This window comes from Passer domesticus, chromosome 3, assembly GCF_036417665.1.
Source record: "Passer domesticus isolate bPasDom1 chromosome 3, bPasDom1.hap1, whole genome shotgun sequence".
In the NCBI taxonomy this organism is placed as follows: Eukaryota; Metazoa; Chordata; class Aves; order Passeriformes; family Passeridae; genus Passer; species Passer domesticus.
In genome coordinates, this window is record NC_087476.1 from 55,746,983 (window position 1) to 55,763,087 (window position 16,105).

The window sequence follows — 16,105 nt, forward strand, 5'->3', positions numbered from 1 at the left end:
AAAACCTTATTTTTTTTTCTCAAATAAACAAAATCTTGTTTTCCAGCCAGCCTTACAAGTAATGATGAACAACAACTGAGTTTCTCAAATAAGGGGCCAAATTCAGGAAATCATTAATGCATTCATAAGTGCACATAAGTAGGTGTAAAATTAGTTGCTAAAGTAGGTATCTATAATTAAGTATCTAGATCAAGGTGGCCTGTTAACCAGAGTACTCATAGCCTCAATGAATGATAACACAATTTTCAGAGCTCTACTTTTCCTGGTCTCCAGTCACAATGATAGGGGACCAGCCCTGAAAAGTCACCAGGACTGGTTTTTTAATTTGTGCAACTTTTCAGATACTTATGGAAAAAAAATAATTTGAAGTGGCACACTAGGGCAACTTCAGGAGTGAAATACACACAAAAACATGATAAAAATAAGCATGGTACATAATATTCATTAAACTTTGCAGATTTAAGTCAACAGCTAATTTTTATTTGGATTATTTTTGATACACAGTTTTGTTTGCTCTCTTACTACAAGGGGACTCTAAAATGACACTTGGAGCCAAGCAATAAGGTAAGCAATAATTGAGTAATTTAGATGCAATGTAGTGAAAATGGGAATCCACCTTTCATTTTCATTAATTATGATGAAACCTGTGACTTTGAAATGTATTTCCATCCTCTGTCATTGCCACTTCCTACCAACTTCTTGTTAGCCAAAGAAGTAAAGAAAGAAACTGATAGGAGACTAAAATGGAATATGTATATAACTACCTATCTTCCCCATTTTACCTCATTCTTTGAGGGTCATCTGTGGAATTTTCACTGTTGCTGACATGCAAGGAAGACCCAGCTGTCAGGGTTTATCTCTTTGCCGTGTTTTGAATAAGCCTGCAGAGATACTGCACCACTGGGCACCTCGGTGACTTCTTCCCCTGCAGGCAAAGTGCATTTTCTGCTTGACATTTCCTAACTGCCAGAGGCATGGAGAACAAAAGCCCTACATCAAAATGCCCAAAGTGTTTGGGATTGCAAAAACATAAGTGCATGCAACAAGGCACAACCTCTCCTGTTTTTCATGAAACCTGCAGGAAGAAGATCATGATTTATTACTCATGATTGTGTGCTTTCTGCCTCTTCCTCTCCACCCTTCTTGAAAGCTTGGCCAAAAAGTCTTTTAAACTGAGCAATTGACATACATGAACCACACTTCGACTAACACAGATAAAAAACAATAGATGTACTATAAATCCCCAGCACTTCAAATCAGGGCTCCCAAGGAAGGAGGTATTTAAAATATTTCACATTCAAATGTAAGTGAAGGTACTGCCTTCTGCAACCAAAAGTATGGGTTACAGTCATGGTGCTTGGTTTGCACTCATCAGGCAGGCTGAGAGGTTTTACAGAGCTCCCTTCATGGTACTGAATCTCTGAGGACTTGTGAAAATGCTGACTTTCAAAAAATACAAAATAAAAAATATTCTAGTCATTATAATGTTAAACCAGATTACATGTGTGCTGTTCACCTCTCATTTTAACAGAAGCCCTGTTTTAGTCAATAGGTTGACAGCACATGAACAAAGAAAATGTTTATATCTGCCAGGTCTGGCTTACTCATCTCAATTTTTCTTCCTGTCTTCTCTGTTTCCTATTACCACTTTATCTATTGCACAGTCTAAACATTGTCATACATATTGGGGTTTTTTCATTATAAAAGAAGCCAAAATTTTAACATAACAGTGCCTTGCATCTCAAGCTGATGATAAGCAGGGTCAAGATACTAATGTGTGATGTATTAAACAGAAGAAAAATGCAAACAGTTCAAGTGCTCTAAGAAGTTAAATTTCCTACAAGTTAAAAACATCTCCAGAAACCTTGAAGTCTTTCTTGCTTATTCCTGTTTTTCTACCTTTTAATTTGCTCGGATTTCTTTGATGGTAATAATCATGGTTTGTTTTTTATGCCTGCTTGTGCATATGATAAAAGTTATTCAAATATATCCATAGTCTCACCATTGTGTCCCTATTTAGAAAACACGGCCCACCAAATGTCAGAAAACAAAAACCTGACTTTATACATGAAAATAGGTTTCTGATCTGCTTGCAGCAATGTTTCTACACTAAAATGTCAAAGAAAATGATGGTTTTGTGTTTTTTTCTGGCTCCAACAGGTACTTCCAAATTAATCTTACATTTTAAAGACACAATGGTGAGATATATTGCCATGTAAATGATTCTGAATAAGGCCTCAGCCTTACACAACACCTCATGTAGACAGTGGTGACACAGGGAAGAAAATGTAATTCTTCAGTCTCAAAATGGAGGGAAAAAATTTAATTTTTATGCTAGCACTGCTACATTTAGGAGAATTTCTAGTCTGTGTTTGGTTAACTTATTTATATGAACTTGCCATGTCTCTGATTAACTCAGAGAAAAAAGTGATGGCTCTGAAACTGAGTACTGGCTGAGTTCACTTGAAAATTTTTGGAAAAGACCAAGTTATAGAGTCTCTGCACTCCACACCAAGAAGAACTATTACATGCTTACTGATTACTTTGGTCTTTGTACTTCTTTTGAAAATGCGTACCAAGCACATATATTAAAAAATTATCTGACTTAGAAAACTTTTTCAAAGGGTGACATGATTTCTTCTTGTTAGACTTCATCAAGATTTTTTCTGAGTTTTTTAAAGTGTAATTGTGAAATTATCATATATTTATCTAAAACATCACCTTTAGGATTTTAGATTTTTCTTCAGAAAAGCAAATACTTAAAATATTTGGCTTTATAAAGTTAGGTCTTTTTCAGAAAAAAAATAAATCTATATATTCCAGAAGAAACCTCTCAGTAATATGGCTTTATTTTCCTATAAATATTCTGAAAGAAAACCACCAGACATTGTTGCCTAAAGCTGCTTCTTGCACAAAACCCAGAGGTGTGCTGAGCTAAAACAGGAGCTGGAAACACGCCTCTAGGCTGGGGTAGATGTTGAATCCATGACTGCAGGGCAGACCAGGATTTTAGCACTACCAACCAAGCAGCTATCTCATGTTACCAGAAGAGCCTGCCTGCACCAGTGTCACATCTGGGACACGAATCTGCTGCAGACTTTCAGCCTAGAGTTAAGGCGTTCGGGGGTCAGGCAGGGACCACCCTCCCCATGCCTCCACCCTACCCTGTCTGTCAGAAAACATTAAATTAATGCCACAGAATAGTTAGAGCTGAAAGAGACACTTCCAGCGCTCAGCTGGCTGCAGTCTAGCAGGGACCTGCTGCTGTAATCTTTCCTGAGATCATTTGCACATGCACAGCTTAGTGCTCATTTTTGTTCTCCTCAATGTACAATCTAGATCCTAAATTCAGTCATCACTTCTAACAAATCCCTCTAAATCATTCTCTATTCCAAGTGCTTCTGAGTTTATACTGTAACACTTAGAAAAGTCTGCATTTTGGTGAGTTAATTGCAGGAAATAGAGCAAAGCCACTGCTTTTGGTTCCCTCACGGTCATCAGGGATGATTACATCTGAGGTACAACAGGGAGCATTTCTGCTTAACTTGAATTGTCCTTCAAAGGTAAAACTGTTAACCCAAATTATTCTCATACACATTTTGTTGTACCTTCAAGCTGGAGAAAATTGTAACCTGAGCATTTAGTCACAGCTCTTGATTTTTGTATTTAAATAAAAACAGACATGTAGAAAAGAAAAAGGCCCAGGCAACAGAAAACATCCCCAGCCCTAATCTCATAATATGATTAGGTAAGGTTTCCTTGGAGGATAGGATTTTTCCAGACTGAAACTTCTATGCAATCTAAAGCATTGGATTTTGTATGATTTGTACTTAATATGCATGGAGGGTTTTCCCCCTGCCCCAAAGTGAGATTCAAATAATAATTTTAATTTGAAATAACAATATTATCTGATTGATTGATTGATTGATTGATTGATTTAAGTTGTATTGTTAGCATATTTGGGCTTACCTGGTTTTGGGTACTCTTTTAAAGGTAGAACAAAAATTCTAACATAACTGAGGAGGAAAGGCCCTTACCACATGAATAGAAAATCTTATTCAAAGCACAGATATTTCCTGTTCCTGGTGTAAAAAAAGGACTTGTTTACTCTGTGACAATGTTGTTCAATGAAGGCTCTCACTTAAGGTTTTATTTCTATACAGTATTAAGAAGTAATTACCATACCTCTGTTTTAAGCTTTAGAATTTTTATTGGAAAAAATAAATATGTACTTTCGGGTAAAATTTAAGGGTTGCTGTGCTTTTAGCTTGGAGAGAACGTTATATATTTAAATTTACATAAATCTTTCTCTCCCCATGTAGTCCTACTAATAATTATACTGTATAACCAGAATTTCTGTGGAACAACTTAAATATTTTAATTAAGAAAGAGGAATCAAAAAACATAATAAACAATAATCCCAAATGAGAGTATAAAAACGAGAGTTAGAGATGGTTTTAGGACTTCTTGTTCTCTCTGTTATCAGGCCCATTCTTAAATTTTTATTCCTAATTTATTGCCTGGAACTCTGCCACTCATAAGGAGTTTCAGACTTTAAGGACTTGCAGTAATTTAGACTAAATCCGAAAGAAGTATAGCTCAAAGAAATACCAATAAAACATTGTTTCTGCCTGACGTACGCGTGAAGATTTAAGATAATGCATTTAGTAATAGTTAAGAATTATAACCCTGAGGAGCAATCTCATAAAAAGCTCAGGTCAAGCACAAACATGTTTCTTTTGGTTATGCATCCTGGCAGTATTCTCATTGTACTCCCAAGCAGCAGAGCCACTGGCAGTGGTTGCGGTCTTCAGGACGACCATATTCTCTCAGCACAGTTGACACCCTTCAAGCAGAATTAATTGGCAAGTCATCATGAACATTGTTACTTCCTTATGAAAACAGTATAATAAAAAAGTTATATGTAACCAAATATGCTTCAGGTCTAAGGCCAAAATGGGTAGCCAATAAAGAGCTTAAAGCTATTCAAGAGGAATGTACAATTTGAATAGTAGAAATAATAAAGTCAGTGAAGTACTCCCATTTGTCCATGGAATCACCATTCTTGCACAGTAATGTCTATTTCTTTGAGGGCAAAATGACAGAGGTTTTGATTCTATTGTAGTAGTGCAAAACAATCCCCTCAATCATGCAGCCAAAATAACATTACGCTTTTGCTCCTCCTGCTTCGGAGTGAACGTGCAGCTGTGCCTGAAGACAGAACACATGAAAATTGACAGTATCTCCCTTTCTTGTTTTGCACATGCAGAAGTACACTACCAGGAAACACGTTTTCTGAAGATGACATTCTGACTTCTGTGAGAGGCTACCAAAAAGGACCACATGTGAGAAATACCTTAAGTGTTCAGATATTGAGCTCCCAGAGGAGCCACCAACCTGCACACCCTGGTGTCTTCAGTTTGAAGGGAAAGCAGGGGATAAAGTGACCACAAGGCTCCTGATTTTGACATGACAGCCTCCAGAGCAACACTCAGGAACTATTGCTCATAACCCTCTGAAAATTTATATCTGCAGGGTTAATATACAAACTTAAGAGGGTTTACGAATAAGCAATTAAGTAATGATCACATTAATACTCTTTCCACATTTTCTCATCCAGCATCAGATCCTGGTATACCCTTTTGAAGGACTTCATCACCCATCAAGACATGCAGGAAGTCACACAAGGGCTATTTTCAGATTACATGGTTCTTTCAAATTCTGCATTAAAATAATGCCATAGCAATTATCTATAAACCAAAACTGTGACTGGCACTTCATAAAACAGAAAGACACAGTTTCAGTCCCAGCAAGTAATGAAGAAGGAAGGAAGGAAGAAGGGGAAAGGAGATTATAGTCAGTTTGTCACACCATGTTTATCCCTTGCTCAGGGAGAGGAGTCTTTCTCCTTCTCCAATGTAGGGCCTCTGTTATGGGTGACAGTCCTCCATGAGCTTCTCCAATGTGAGTCCCTCCCATGAGCAAGTGTTCTCCACAAACTGCTCCAATGTGGGTCACTCTTCCACAGGATACAGCAGGCACAGCCTGCTCCAACACAGGTCCTCCACAGGGTGACAAGTCCTACCAGGAAACTATTCCAGGCTCCTCTCTTCATGGGCCTGCAGGTCCCTGCCTGGAGGCTGCTCCAGCACATTTCCCAGAGGGTCACAGCCTCCTCTCAGGCATCCACCTGCTGCAGCATGGGCTCCTCCAGGGGCTGCACGTGGATCTCTGCAGCCCTGTGATCCTCCAAGGGCTGCAGGCCCAGCCTCACCATGTTCTGCACCAGGGGCTCCAGTGGAATCTCAGCTCCAGCACCTGGAGCAGCTCCTGCCCCTCTTTATTCGCTGACCTTGGGGTCTGAATAGTTCCTTCCTCTTCTCACTCTGCTATTCACTACAATTACATCTGCACAATATAAGTCTTCTTTATTCTTCTTCTTCTTATATCTGTTATGACAGAGGCATTCCCACCATTTCTGATGGGCCCAGGTTTGGCCAGTGGCACATCCTTCCTGGAGCCACCTGGGATTGGCTCTGCTGCACATGGGGGAAGCTTCTGGTGGCTTCTCACAGAAGCCACCCCTGTAACCCCCCTGCCACCAAAACATAGCCATGCAAACCCAATACAGTCTGCTATGTGTGGGCATGGTGGAGAGGCCTTTTCTGACCATTGTCTGTCTATTTTCCCACTGTTGCTAATGTGGAGTTTATGAATCTATGCTTTGTTCATAGCTGTGACTACTGTGCACTGCAAGTGAAAGCAAAGAGTGACAGAGTCATAGTATCATTTTCTGGAAACTATTACCAGTAGCTGGGGCTGCAGATTAAAAGATTGGTACTGAAGAGAAATACTTCAATTAGATGGGAACAGAAAGTTCTGCTCCATTTAAATACCATTGGAGCAATTTATTTTGCCTTATTGAAAATCTGCTTACGATGCTGCTACAATGTGATGTGTCTGAGTTAGAAGGTTGATCTTCAGAAACAATACCAAGATGCTAGCAGAACCAAGCTAGGTTTGTTTTGTGGTCCATCCACACAAGCCCCATCAAGAGAGATTTTACTACCTATGAGCCTGCTGTTCTGCTATTTGCACAAAAGATGCTTTGTAACTGCTCATCTAAGGAGAAATGCTGCTCTGAAATGTTTTGTTGCCTGTGATGATAAGAAGTACTGGATGTTTGTCTGCAGACAATTTTCTTCTCTTTTCAGTGCATCACCTAGTCATAGGTTTACTTTAAAATCATATAGAAAGCTAAAGATAAGGGAAAAAAATAAAGACATGGCACAAAACAAAATGGGGTTAACTAATAGCAATGGTCTCCTGAAGATCACCCCACAAATTCTCTCACAATTGGGAGGTAAAACAGAGATCTTCACAAAAATTGTACTTTCCCCTTTTCCATGCTTACTTCTGATCACATTTTTAAAAAAGGCTGCTGTCATCTGACTTTTATTTAATCAAAAAATCACACAGCACACATATTTTCCTACCACCAGCTGGCATGGTCAATGCATTGCCATAATGGATGCATGTTGTTTTTATTTAGAAAGAAAAAATCGAAGAAAATGGATTAAATTAACTAGACATTCAACTTTGCTGATGACAGAAGTAGGGTTCTTTTGCTTGCCAGGTATGGAATAAATAATGCAGTAATAACTGCATAATTTAATATTTTTTATAGTTAAGATATACAAGTGAAATGAAAGAAGACTACCACAAAATAAAAATATGTAAGAAATATAAAGTTTGGTAAGACAGCAAAATCTGAGGTCATATATGATTTAATCTGTGGTCACAGAATGGAATAATACCTTAAATAATTTTGCATTTGAAATAATTTAGCAGACTATGAGAGAATAATGCATTTCTGTTATTTCTTCAGACAGTGCTTGGGAAACTTTTAATTTTCAGCCTGTTCAGTTACATGAATCTTAGCACTGCAAAGCCCAATGGGCCAATTCAGGCTTGCACCAAAGAGCCAGCCCTGCAGATCAAAGGGCAGATAGCTTACAAGCTCTGCAGCGTAAGATGATTGTTTGGTTGCCAATCTAATTTACTGGGGCTGAAATTGCTTTGTAGGGGAATGCATGGGAAAATATAGAACATTTGTTTATGTCAGGCTGCATGATGCAATTTGCTAGAGTTATCACATTTTGCAAAATGTAAAAGTTCAGGCCAGAGAGTAACAAGCAGTTATTGTCTGCTATCACTCAAGTTAGAAATCAGTGCCCTCATTTAGGTACTGCAGGCTACAAGCTGCCCTTCTGGCTTCCAATCAATCAGTCTCTTAAACTGGAGTCCCTTTGTACTTTCACACTGGGGTCTTTGGTATTACCAAAGCATTCCACTGTCAAAAAGCACAGTTACCCTTGGCAACAAGTTTTTTGGAGTTTTTACTTCCTTATCAGTTTGCCCGAAAACAGAACATGAAGATTAACTGGCAGCTGCTGGTGTGTTCTAATACAGGCCTTTCTTTAATTGAAAAGAGGCTCCCTCTTCTAAGGAGATCAGCAATGGAAAACTTTACTGCTGATATACAAATATGCCTAATGTAACACTTCTCAGATAACGCTAAATAATTTGGGGTCCTTTGTGCTTATATGATTAGCCTGTTTCACTAGTCACATCGTAGGCTTAGTGCCAAAAAAATTACACAGTGCTGTGGTTGAGAGAAGATCATTTTCCCCACAAGCAAATTTTTTTAAATAGTATTATTTTGTAATTTTTGCTTTTATTACAGTCTCTTCTCTCCCCTGGTCTTTTTGGTTGAGATATATTTCCCCTGATTCATTCATCTGGGCATTACTTATCTAACACAGGCTGCTGGTCTGGGTTCTCTCATCCATCAGTGGAGAGAGAGATTGAACCATACACAGAATGCTTGAGCTCATACATTTCTGACAACTCCTCTACGATGATACAAACAGCGAGTTTTGCCACTGTAAGGTCAATTAAGCAGCTGGCTCAGGCCCATAGATAAGTCAGGTTAGATGAGAGGAAGCCCCTCTCTATGGCTGAAAATTTACTGTCTTTAATATGTTGCCTGAGTGTTCATGGGTTGTACTGAAGTGATACTGGATTTTGACCACACAGCTTAATCCCCAGTGTGGGGCTTCTTCCCCATTTCAGCAGAACTAAACCTGCTCACACCATTCTCATAAGCAGGTTCAAATAATGCAGGTTCAAATAATGCACGTGGAAGGACTGCTTTAGACAATAACCAAAACTTCTAAGGGCATACAAAAGAGCAACTACTATCCTCCTTTCCAATGCCAAATGCCCTCTAATAGATGTTCCATTTAAAAAGTTCTCTTCCAGAATCAGAAATATTTTATGGTCTTGGGCACAGCCACATCACAGCATTTCTGCTGGTATTTCTCTGACTATACTAGTTTTGAAATGACCTATAAAGTTTAGAACTAAGGAAAAATGAGTTATTCTTAGAGAAAAGACATGCAGACACAACAAAGTGACCGTACTACCCAACATTAAGGTTTATTTTACATAAAATGTTTTTCCTACTCTTGAAGTAAAATTCAATATTTGACAGGTTTTTGACTAGGGGATTATTACTAATAAAGCCCAAGGAACTACTTTTCCTGAGAAAAACACAGTCTTTTAAAAAGAAATTAAGAAAACATAGGGGAGAAATTTACAGTGTTGGAACCAGCACAGGCATGCTGTGCTGAAAAGTTTCACACAAATAGATTACGGCACGTCTGGCATGTAGGATATCCATACCAGTCTTTCACCAGTGTATACTCTAAATTTGCAGTTTGCACACAGCATTAAACAATTTGTCAGGTGGAGAGGGAGAATATGGGTCTAAAGGATTCACAGAAAATCTAGACAGTAGAAGAAATATTGTATCTTAAGGTCTTTTAATTGCAGCAGAAAAAACAATCAAGCACATGGAAGATCTGATGTAAATGTGAAGACAGAGTCATGAATCCTTACCAGATGCAGTTATTTGAATAAGCAATATAGTTAAATTGAAGTGACAGAAAACATGGAGTATTGAAACCTAAACTAAAGATAGTAATAAAAAAGAGCTGCATCTGCAGAACCACAAGTAGAAAAAGAAGTTAAGAACAAGCTTTGAATATAAAGAGCTGTGTTTATTGAAACACTGGGAAGTATTTCTTATGAATGTGAAACAAATTTTCACTTTCTTGCTGTTGGTGAACATCTTCATGATGCCTGCTCACAGCAAGGAAAAGATAAATTCAGCAAATAGGCTGGAAAAACCTATCAGCAAATAGTCTTACAACTTGTCAAAATAAAGTCAGCACACACAGATCCACACACAGTGACAATCATGAAAATTGGACACCTCAACGGTACAAAAATGACAAGATTTCAAAAGATCCAGTTGGCTGCCCCTGATTTTTTTTTCAATTGAATGAGCAAAAAGAAAGAGACAAACCAATTTACAAAGGGGAGGATGATGCAGAGACCCATTTTCAGGGTGTGCTCCCTGGGATGTTCCCTTCTCTCTGTCAGCCCTGCTCCCAGCCTGGTGCAGCGGTGTCTCTGCCTGTGTGGGCTCTCCACACCCAGGAACATGTCCTCAGCACGGCTTATGCAGAGAGACAGAAACATTTTCCTCCAAAGGTAGGTGTGTGGACCTGCTTGGATGTCTGCTCTACCAGCGGATCCTGCTCTCCCTCCTTCTGAGAGGTTCTGCTGGAGTGGAGTTTCTTCCTGAGGTGGAGTTGGTGAAACCAGAGAATTTTCTTTAGGAATGTGATTAAAGGGCACATTCAGGACCAGTCAGAATAATGACATTTACAGAGAACTGCAAATAATCCCAGTAAGACATAGTCTTAAACACATCGCCAGAAAATCTGGGCTAATAAGTGGAATGCTTTTTTTCTAAGAAACCTACTTCTGAGAAAGCTCCCAGCTAACTTCTGAATGTGAAAAAAGTAAAAATCCCTTGGGTAGTGAGCCTGAGGCACACACCACTGCCTGAAGCTCAGAGCAGCAGAACAGGTCAATGCACACATAGCTGCAGGAGGAGTTTGCACACAGGCAGCTGTGTGCTCTCCATGTGAAGAGCAGCCAAAATCCACCACTCTGGGACCACTGCAGGGCCATCCTGCAAATATCTGATTTGAATGCCTGCTATTACCTCCAAGCAAGCCCTTTCATCTGTTCTGCCTATATTATTTTCAAAATTTACCTATTGCCCTTATAATGGATTCTGTTAATAGAAAATGCTCTGGGGGGAAATCCTGCAGAAGTTTAATACATTTTTAAGGAGCCACAATTCAGCCAGGTAGGCAGTTTAAAGCTGAAGAGTGATATAAACCAATAGAGCCACAAAACCAGCTCAGAGCCTGGTTTTGGTTGTTTTCTGCATCACTATTGTCACTATTATGCCTAGCTATTGAGAAGCTGTCTTATTCTGTTTCATTTCTTAGCAGGCATGTTATTATGAGCTGTCTCTCCAGAAGTTCCTGGAGGCATTAGAAACAGAAGGCATTGTAGGGACATGTAGGAAGACACAATCTCTTCCCTGAGGAGAATGTTGCAAGAAATGTGAAACAAAAGAAGATTTAACAGAGAAGTTCTAAACCTGGCTGAGTGTACCCTTATTGCATTTACCAAGGGAGAAAAGACCATGTTCTCCCTTGGTAAATGCAGCATAAGGAGAAATTACTTGTCTATATCCTTATTCTACCTCTGATTACAATCTTATCTGTTGCACAATTTACATATCATGTAGAGCAGCTTGATCAATGAAAATATGCTGTTTCCCATTACCTGTGATTCCTGGAAAGTAGCATGAATATTATCTAAATAGAAAGAAGAGACCTAAGGTCTGACATAATTTATCTTTGATTAATACTGAGATCTCTTGCACTAGATATTTCTTCACCTTGTGCAGACAGAAGAAACTAAAACACTACTGCAGGTGAATCCTAAGACCCACGTGTTATCAGGTACCCAACTTAGGCACCATTAGATTGTATTTACAAAACATGTTTGTAAATACCTTAAATATATTCTGGTTTAAAGATAATATTTTTTAGTTAATGCAACTTTAATAGATGTTAAAAAATCCTTTTAAATTCAGAATCTGGTATTTGTTAACTAGAGACAATTAAAAGTCTTGACCTCTACCTTTAATGACAGGTCTAATTTTTTAAGTTTCCTTCATTAAAACATCATGCTTTCCAGATGAAACTGATATTTAAGTACTTTATTATAAAGTGCTCACAGCAATTTTTGAGAAGGAAGAAATGGCAGAGAACAGTGGAACATAGGAAAAAATTTCCAATTGTGGCTGATGCACCTTCTTGAGACCCCAGATCACCGTCAGATTTACACATCAGTGCAGCTAAGTGCACACTGTTAATGGCACACATTGTCCAGCAAGTGCCAAACTGAGCAGTTCAGCACTCCACAAAACCACACAGGAGCACAGAAATGGCCAAAGGCAGCTCACAGGTACACTACTGAAGTAGACTCAATTATGCCACAGAAAAATTTGTACCATGTCTACACCTCTTTTTTTCTGTCTGTAAAAATGAGATGTGTGGGTTTGTGTGAAAACTGTGCTGCAGAAGGAATCCAGAATCAACATCAATGTAAGTATTTAACTAACCCGGACAGTTTGGTGAGGCCAAAGAGTTCATCCGCCCTCCCCTTTGTGAAACTCAAGCTCTGTTTGCACAGCTAATATCTTCCCCAGTAGCCATAAGCCCCATCCTTTGTGTATCACTAGGCTTTAGGAAATGTTTAATCAGTTTGCAAGAGCACATAGATACAATTCCACAACAACCCTCTATGTGGCATCTCAAAACGTCACGTATAGGAAAATATAAGTTGTGCCCCTGAAAAGAAAGGCTAAGGAAGTGTTCCTACTTAAATCTACTTTCTTTCTGTATGCATTTTTTTCTCTCTAAAAATTTTTAAGCAACAATATGAAATTTTCTTGTTTTTGTGAAGATGGAAAATAACTGAGGATTCTGGTCTAATTTTTAACTTTATTAAAAATATGCTGATTTGAAAATAAGATTTCTAAAACTTTAATATTCTTTATATATTATTGTAAAAATTAAAAATATAACATTATCCTGAAAAATCAGCTAGTGTATTTCTGAGCTAAAATCTTGTTTCAGCTTCAACCAAACACTATATTTTTAAAGACTGAGCAACTGTAGGTGCAACTGTATGTGCTCAATGCAAAGCATTTAGAAAGTAAATTTAGAAATTATAAATAATGAATACTTCTGGGGAACCTTTTAGCAGAACAGCAAATATCTACAACTTCCACCAAATTTAACATGGAAAGCTTGATTCTGATATTACCATTTTGAAGGTCTCTCACTTGAAAGCAGAAAACTAGGGATCTTGACATACATACTGTAACACAATTCTCCATTTCATACAGTGAAAGTAGCTGTCACCAATTTCAAATGTGATTAAAAATCAAGTACCTGAAGGCAGAAATTTGGACCTTGCAATTGTTCATTGTGATAAAGTGCACAAACATACCATATTTCAGAGTAATTATTGGTATTTATCATAGAGACATTGAGATCATATGTTAAGTTCTCTGAATGAATTTAAAATTTCAATCTTACTGAATACACTGAAGAATATGACTGACAACAGTAACAAAAAAGAAGAAATAGAATTCTACACTTAATGCATTTGTGGGTTCAAAGAAAGAAAAATGAGGGCCAGAACTATCTCACTGTGCTATCTTCAGCATATTAGAAAAATAAGAATTTGTTGTTTTATAAGGTCTTCGGTATATTGCTTTTGGGGAGAAATGTGAGAAGCATCTTTCCCTCAGCACTCTTAAGCTTTCAATTTAAAACAGAAAGGTTACAAAATGCATTACAGGAAAACATGTTTATGCATGTGGGTTTTCAAGTCACCTAGGATCCTGCTGAGCCTTGTGTGAATGTTTATTCTCACATTTTCATTATTTTTTAAATAAACAACAATGTTCATCTGTTTTTGAAATAATGTTTAGGTTTGAAACTGCTGAAAATACTGGTGTGTGTTCTTACGTGATGTACCCTGGCTCCACATTGGTCATCACAAGAAAGGTAACTGGAATCAAAAAGTAACCTGGCCCTTTATTAAAACAAACATCACCATTTAATTATTTTTTACTTTAAAATTACTATCTGCTTAAACAAATTCATTAAATTCCTATATAAAAGTAGAAACCTGATGTAATGTGTTTTAAGACAATTTTACTTAGTCCTTGCCAGAAATATTTACAGACAGAAATAATTTTCAACATCATTTTCTTAGGGGAGAGAGGATGAAGGAGAAAAGAACTGCAAGAAAGAGAGTCTGTCACTGTTCAGGGCAGTTGTCAGGGCACACCTGAGCCAGATTCTGGGCTCACATACAGAAACACTTAATCCATATTCGCGAATATAGAAAGAGGTCTTGTTTTCCCTCCAGTAAGCAGTGAAAAAAATTTCAAAAGTGCAATAACTGATTTGAAGTGTAATTATTATCTAAATTCCTCTACATTTTCTGTGTTTGAATTACTCACCTTTGTCACATGGTGCTTTTCATGTTGTACAGGAATCTTAAACATTTGGCACCAATATGTTGTGTCCTTGTCTGGTACAGGCACCTGTCTTAATAAAAAGGGCACAAACACAGTATTATCACAGAATCACAGAATGGTTTGGGTTGGAAGGGACCTTAGACGTCCAGATCCAGTTCCAATGCCCTTGCTTTGGGCAGGGACACCTTCCACTAGACCAGGTTGCTCAAAGCCCCATCCCTTTAAGACTTCTAGGGATCCACAGCTTCTCTGGGCAGCATGTTCCAATGCCTCATCAACATCATCATGAAGAATTTCTTCCTTATGTTTAATCTATACATAAAAGTCACACTACTCATTGTGTAAGTCAAGGCTTTGGCTACCACCTTATTCTCATCTCCACAGAAACCTACAGCATGGAGGTTTCTACAGCATGTAGGAGTAACTTACGTCCTTGTTTGTCAAGTCAAAGTATGGCAAAGAGACAGATGAGACTTCCTCTCTCTCAGGGTTCAGCAACCGCAGACTCTTTGTACCACGATTCGATCCATGGTAATTCTGACCTGCTTCTCCCATGTCTTTGTGGTGGTAGGCCCATATTACTCGCACTGTGCTCTCCTGAAAACACACAGCATAATGTCCACAAGGGATAGGAGCAATGCCTTCCTTACACAGTTCCTATAATTCCTACAATAGCTGTGACATCAGTGTATTTAAATGACAATGTATTCCAGAGGAACAGCCATCTACCTACACAATTCAGCCTTTGAAATAAATAACATTGTGTACTCAGTGGGTTAATTGGAAATACACAGAAATTAAACTGTTCTCTGATAGATTCCTTCCCTAATGTTGTGAACGGATGTCATATCTTCAAATGGCAGGACAGACCCATAAAGAAGTAACCAACTAAATGCACTACAAACATTTTCCTAGAGATGCTACTTATTTGATCAACAACCAGAATGTTTCCCCCCCACCCCAGACATTTTCCAGGCTCAAGTCTGTGAAGATACCTTCAGTAAATTGTTGTCTTTAGATACTATGGAAAACTAACATTCAATTACAGGTCAGATCTACGTTTCGAAAATCAATCTACAACCACTGCACAGATCAGTTCTCTGCAAACCATTCTCAGATTGCAATAATGACCCTTGAGACAAAGTGCTATAATAAATCCTGAAGTGCCCCAGAATGCTAAATTATACTGAGAATTTGCGGCAGGTGTGCAAACCAGAGATCCACTGGGAATCTGGTGGTTTATACAGGTGGGGTTTGCTTCCTGCATTTTCAGCCTCTCATGTTGCTATAATTGCATATATTGTAAAAACACAGATAATGAATATAGTGCTTTACTCCTATACTAATGCTTCCAAAAGAAGTAGTAAACAAGCCAAAGCATAGAAAGCCTTGCAAATCTCTCTAACCTTTCTGTCATTTCCAATACTGAAGTCATCAGCTTCATGTAATTTAAAATTATATTTAGGAAATAGCACAGCAATCCCAGAATTTACCATGAAAATTATTTTACCATGGAAAGTTTTACCATAAATTTTTTTCACTTTTAGTTTT

General features: G+C 38.1%; 1 protein-coding gene across 3 annotated transcripts in view; it reads right to left on the reverse strand.

Moving 5' to 3' along the window:
- The window catches only part of MOXD1 (monooxygenase DBH like 1), a 51,847-nt gene that overhangs the window by 21,513 nt on the left and 14,229 nt on the right, over positions 1–16,105 (reverse strand). For all 3 annotated transcript variants that reach the window (XM_064413205.1, XM_064413207.1, XM_064413206.1), the window contains exons 3-4: positions 14,984–15,151; positions 14,537–14,620 (exon numbers count right to left, since the gene is read on the reverse strand). In XM_064413205.1, coding sequence (XP_064269275.1) covers positions 14,537–14,620; positions 14,984–15,151 — 252 coding nt within the window. The remainder of the gene's footprint in view (positions 1–14,536; positions 14,621–14,983; positions 15,152–16,105) is intronic.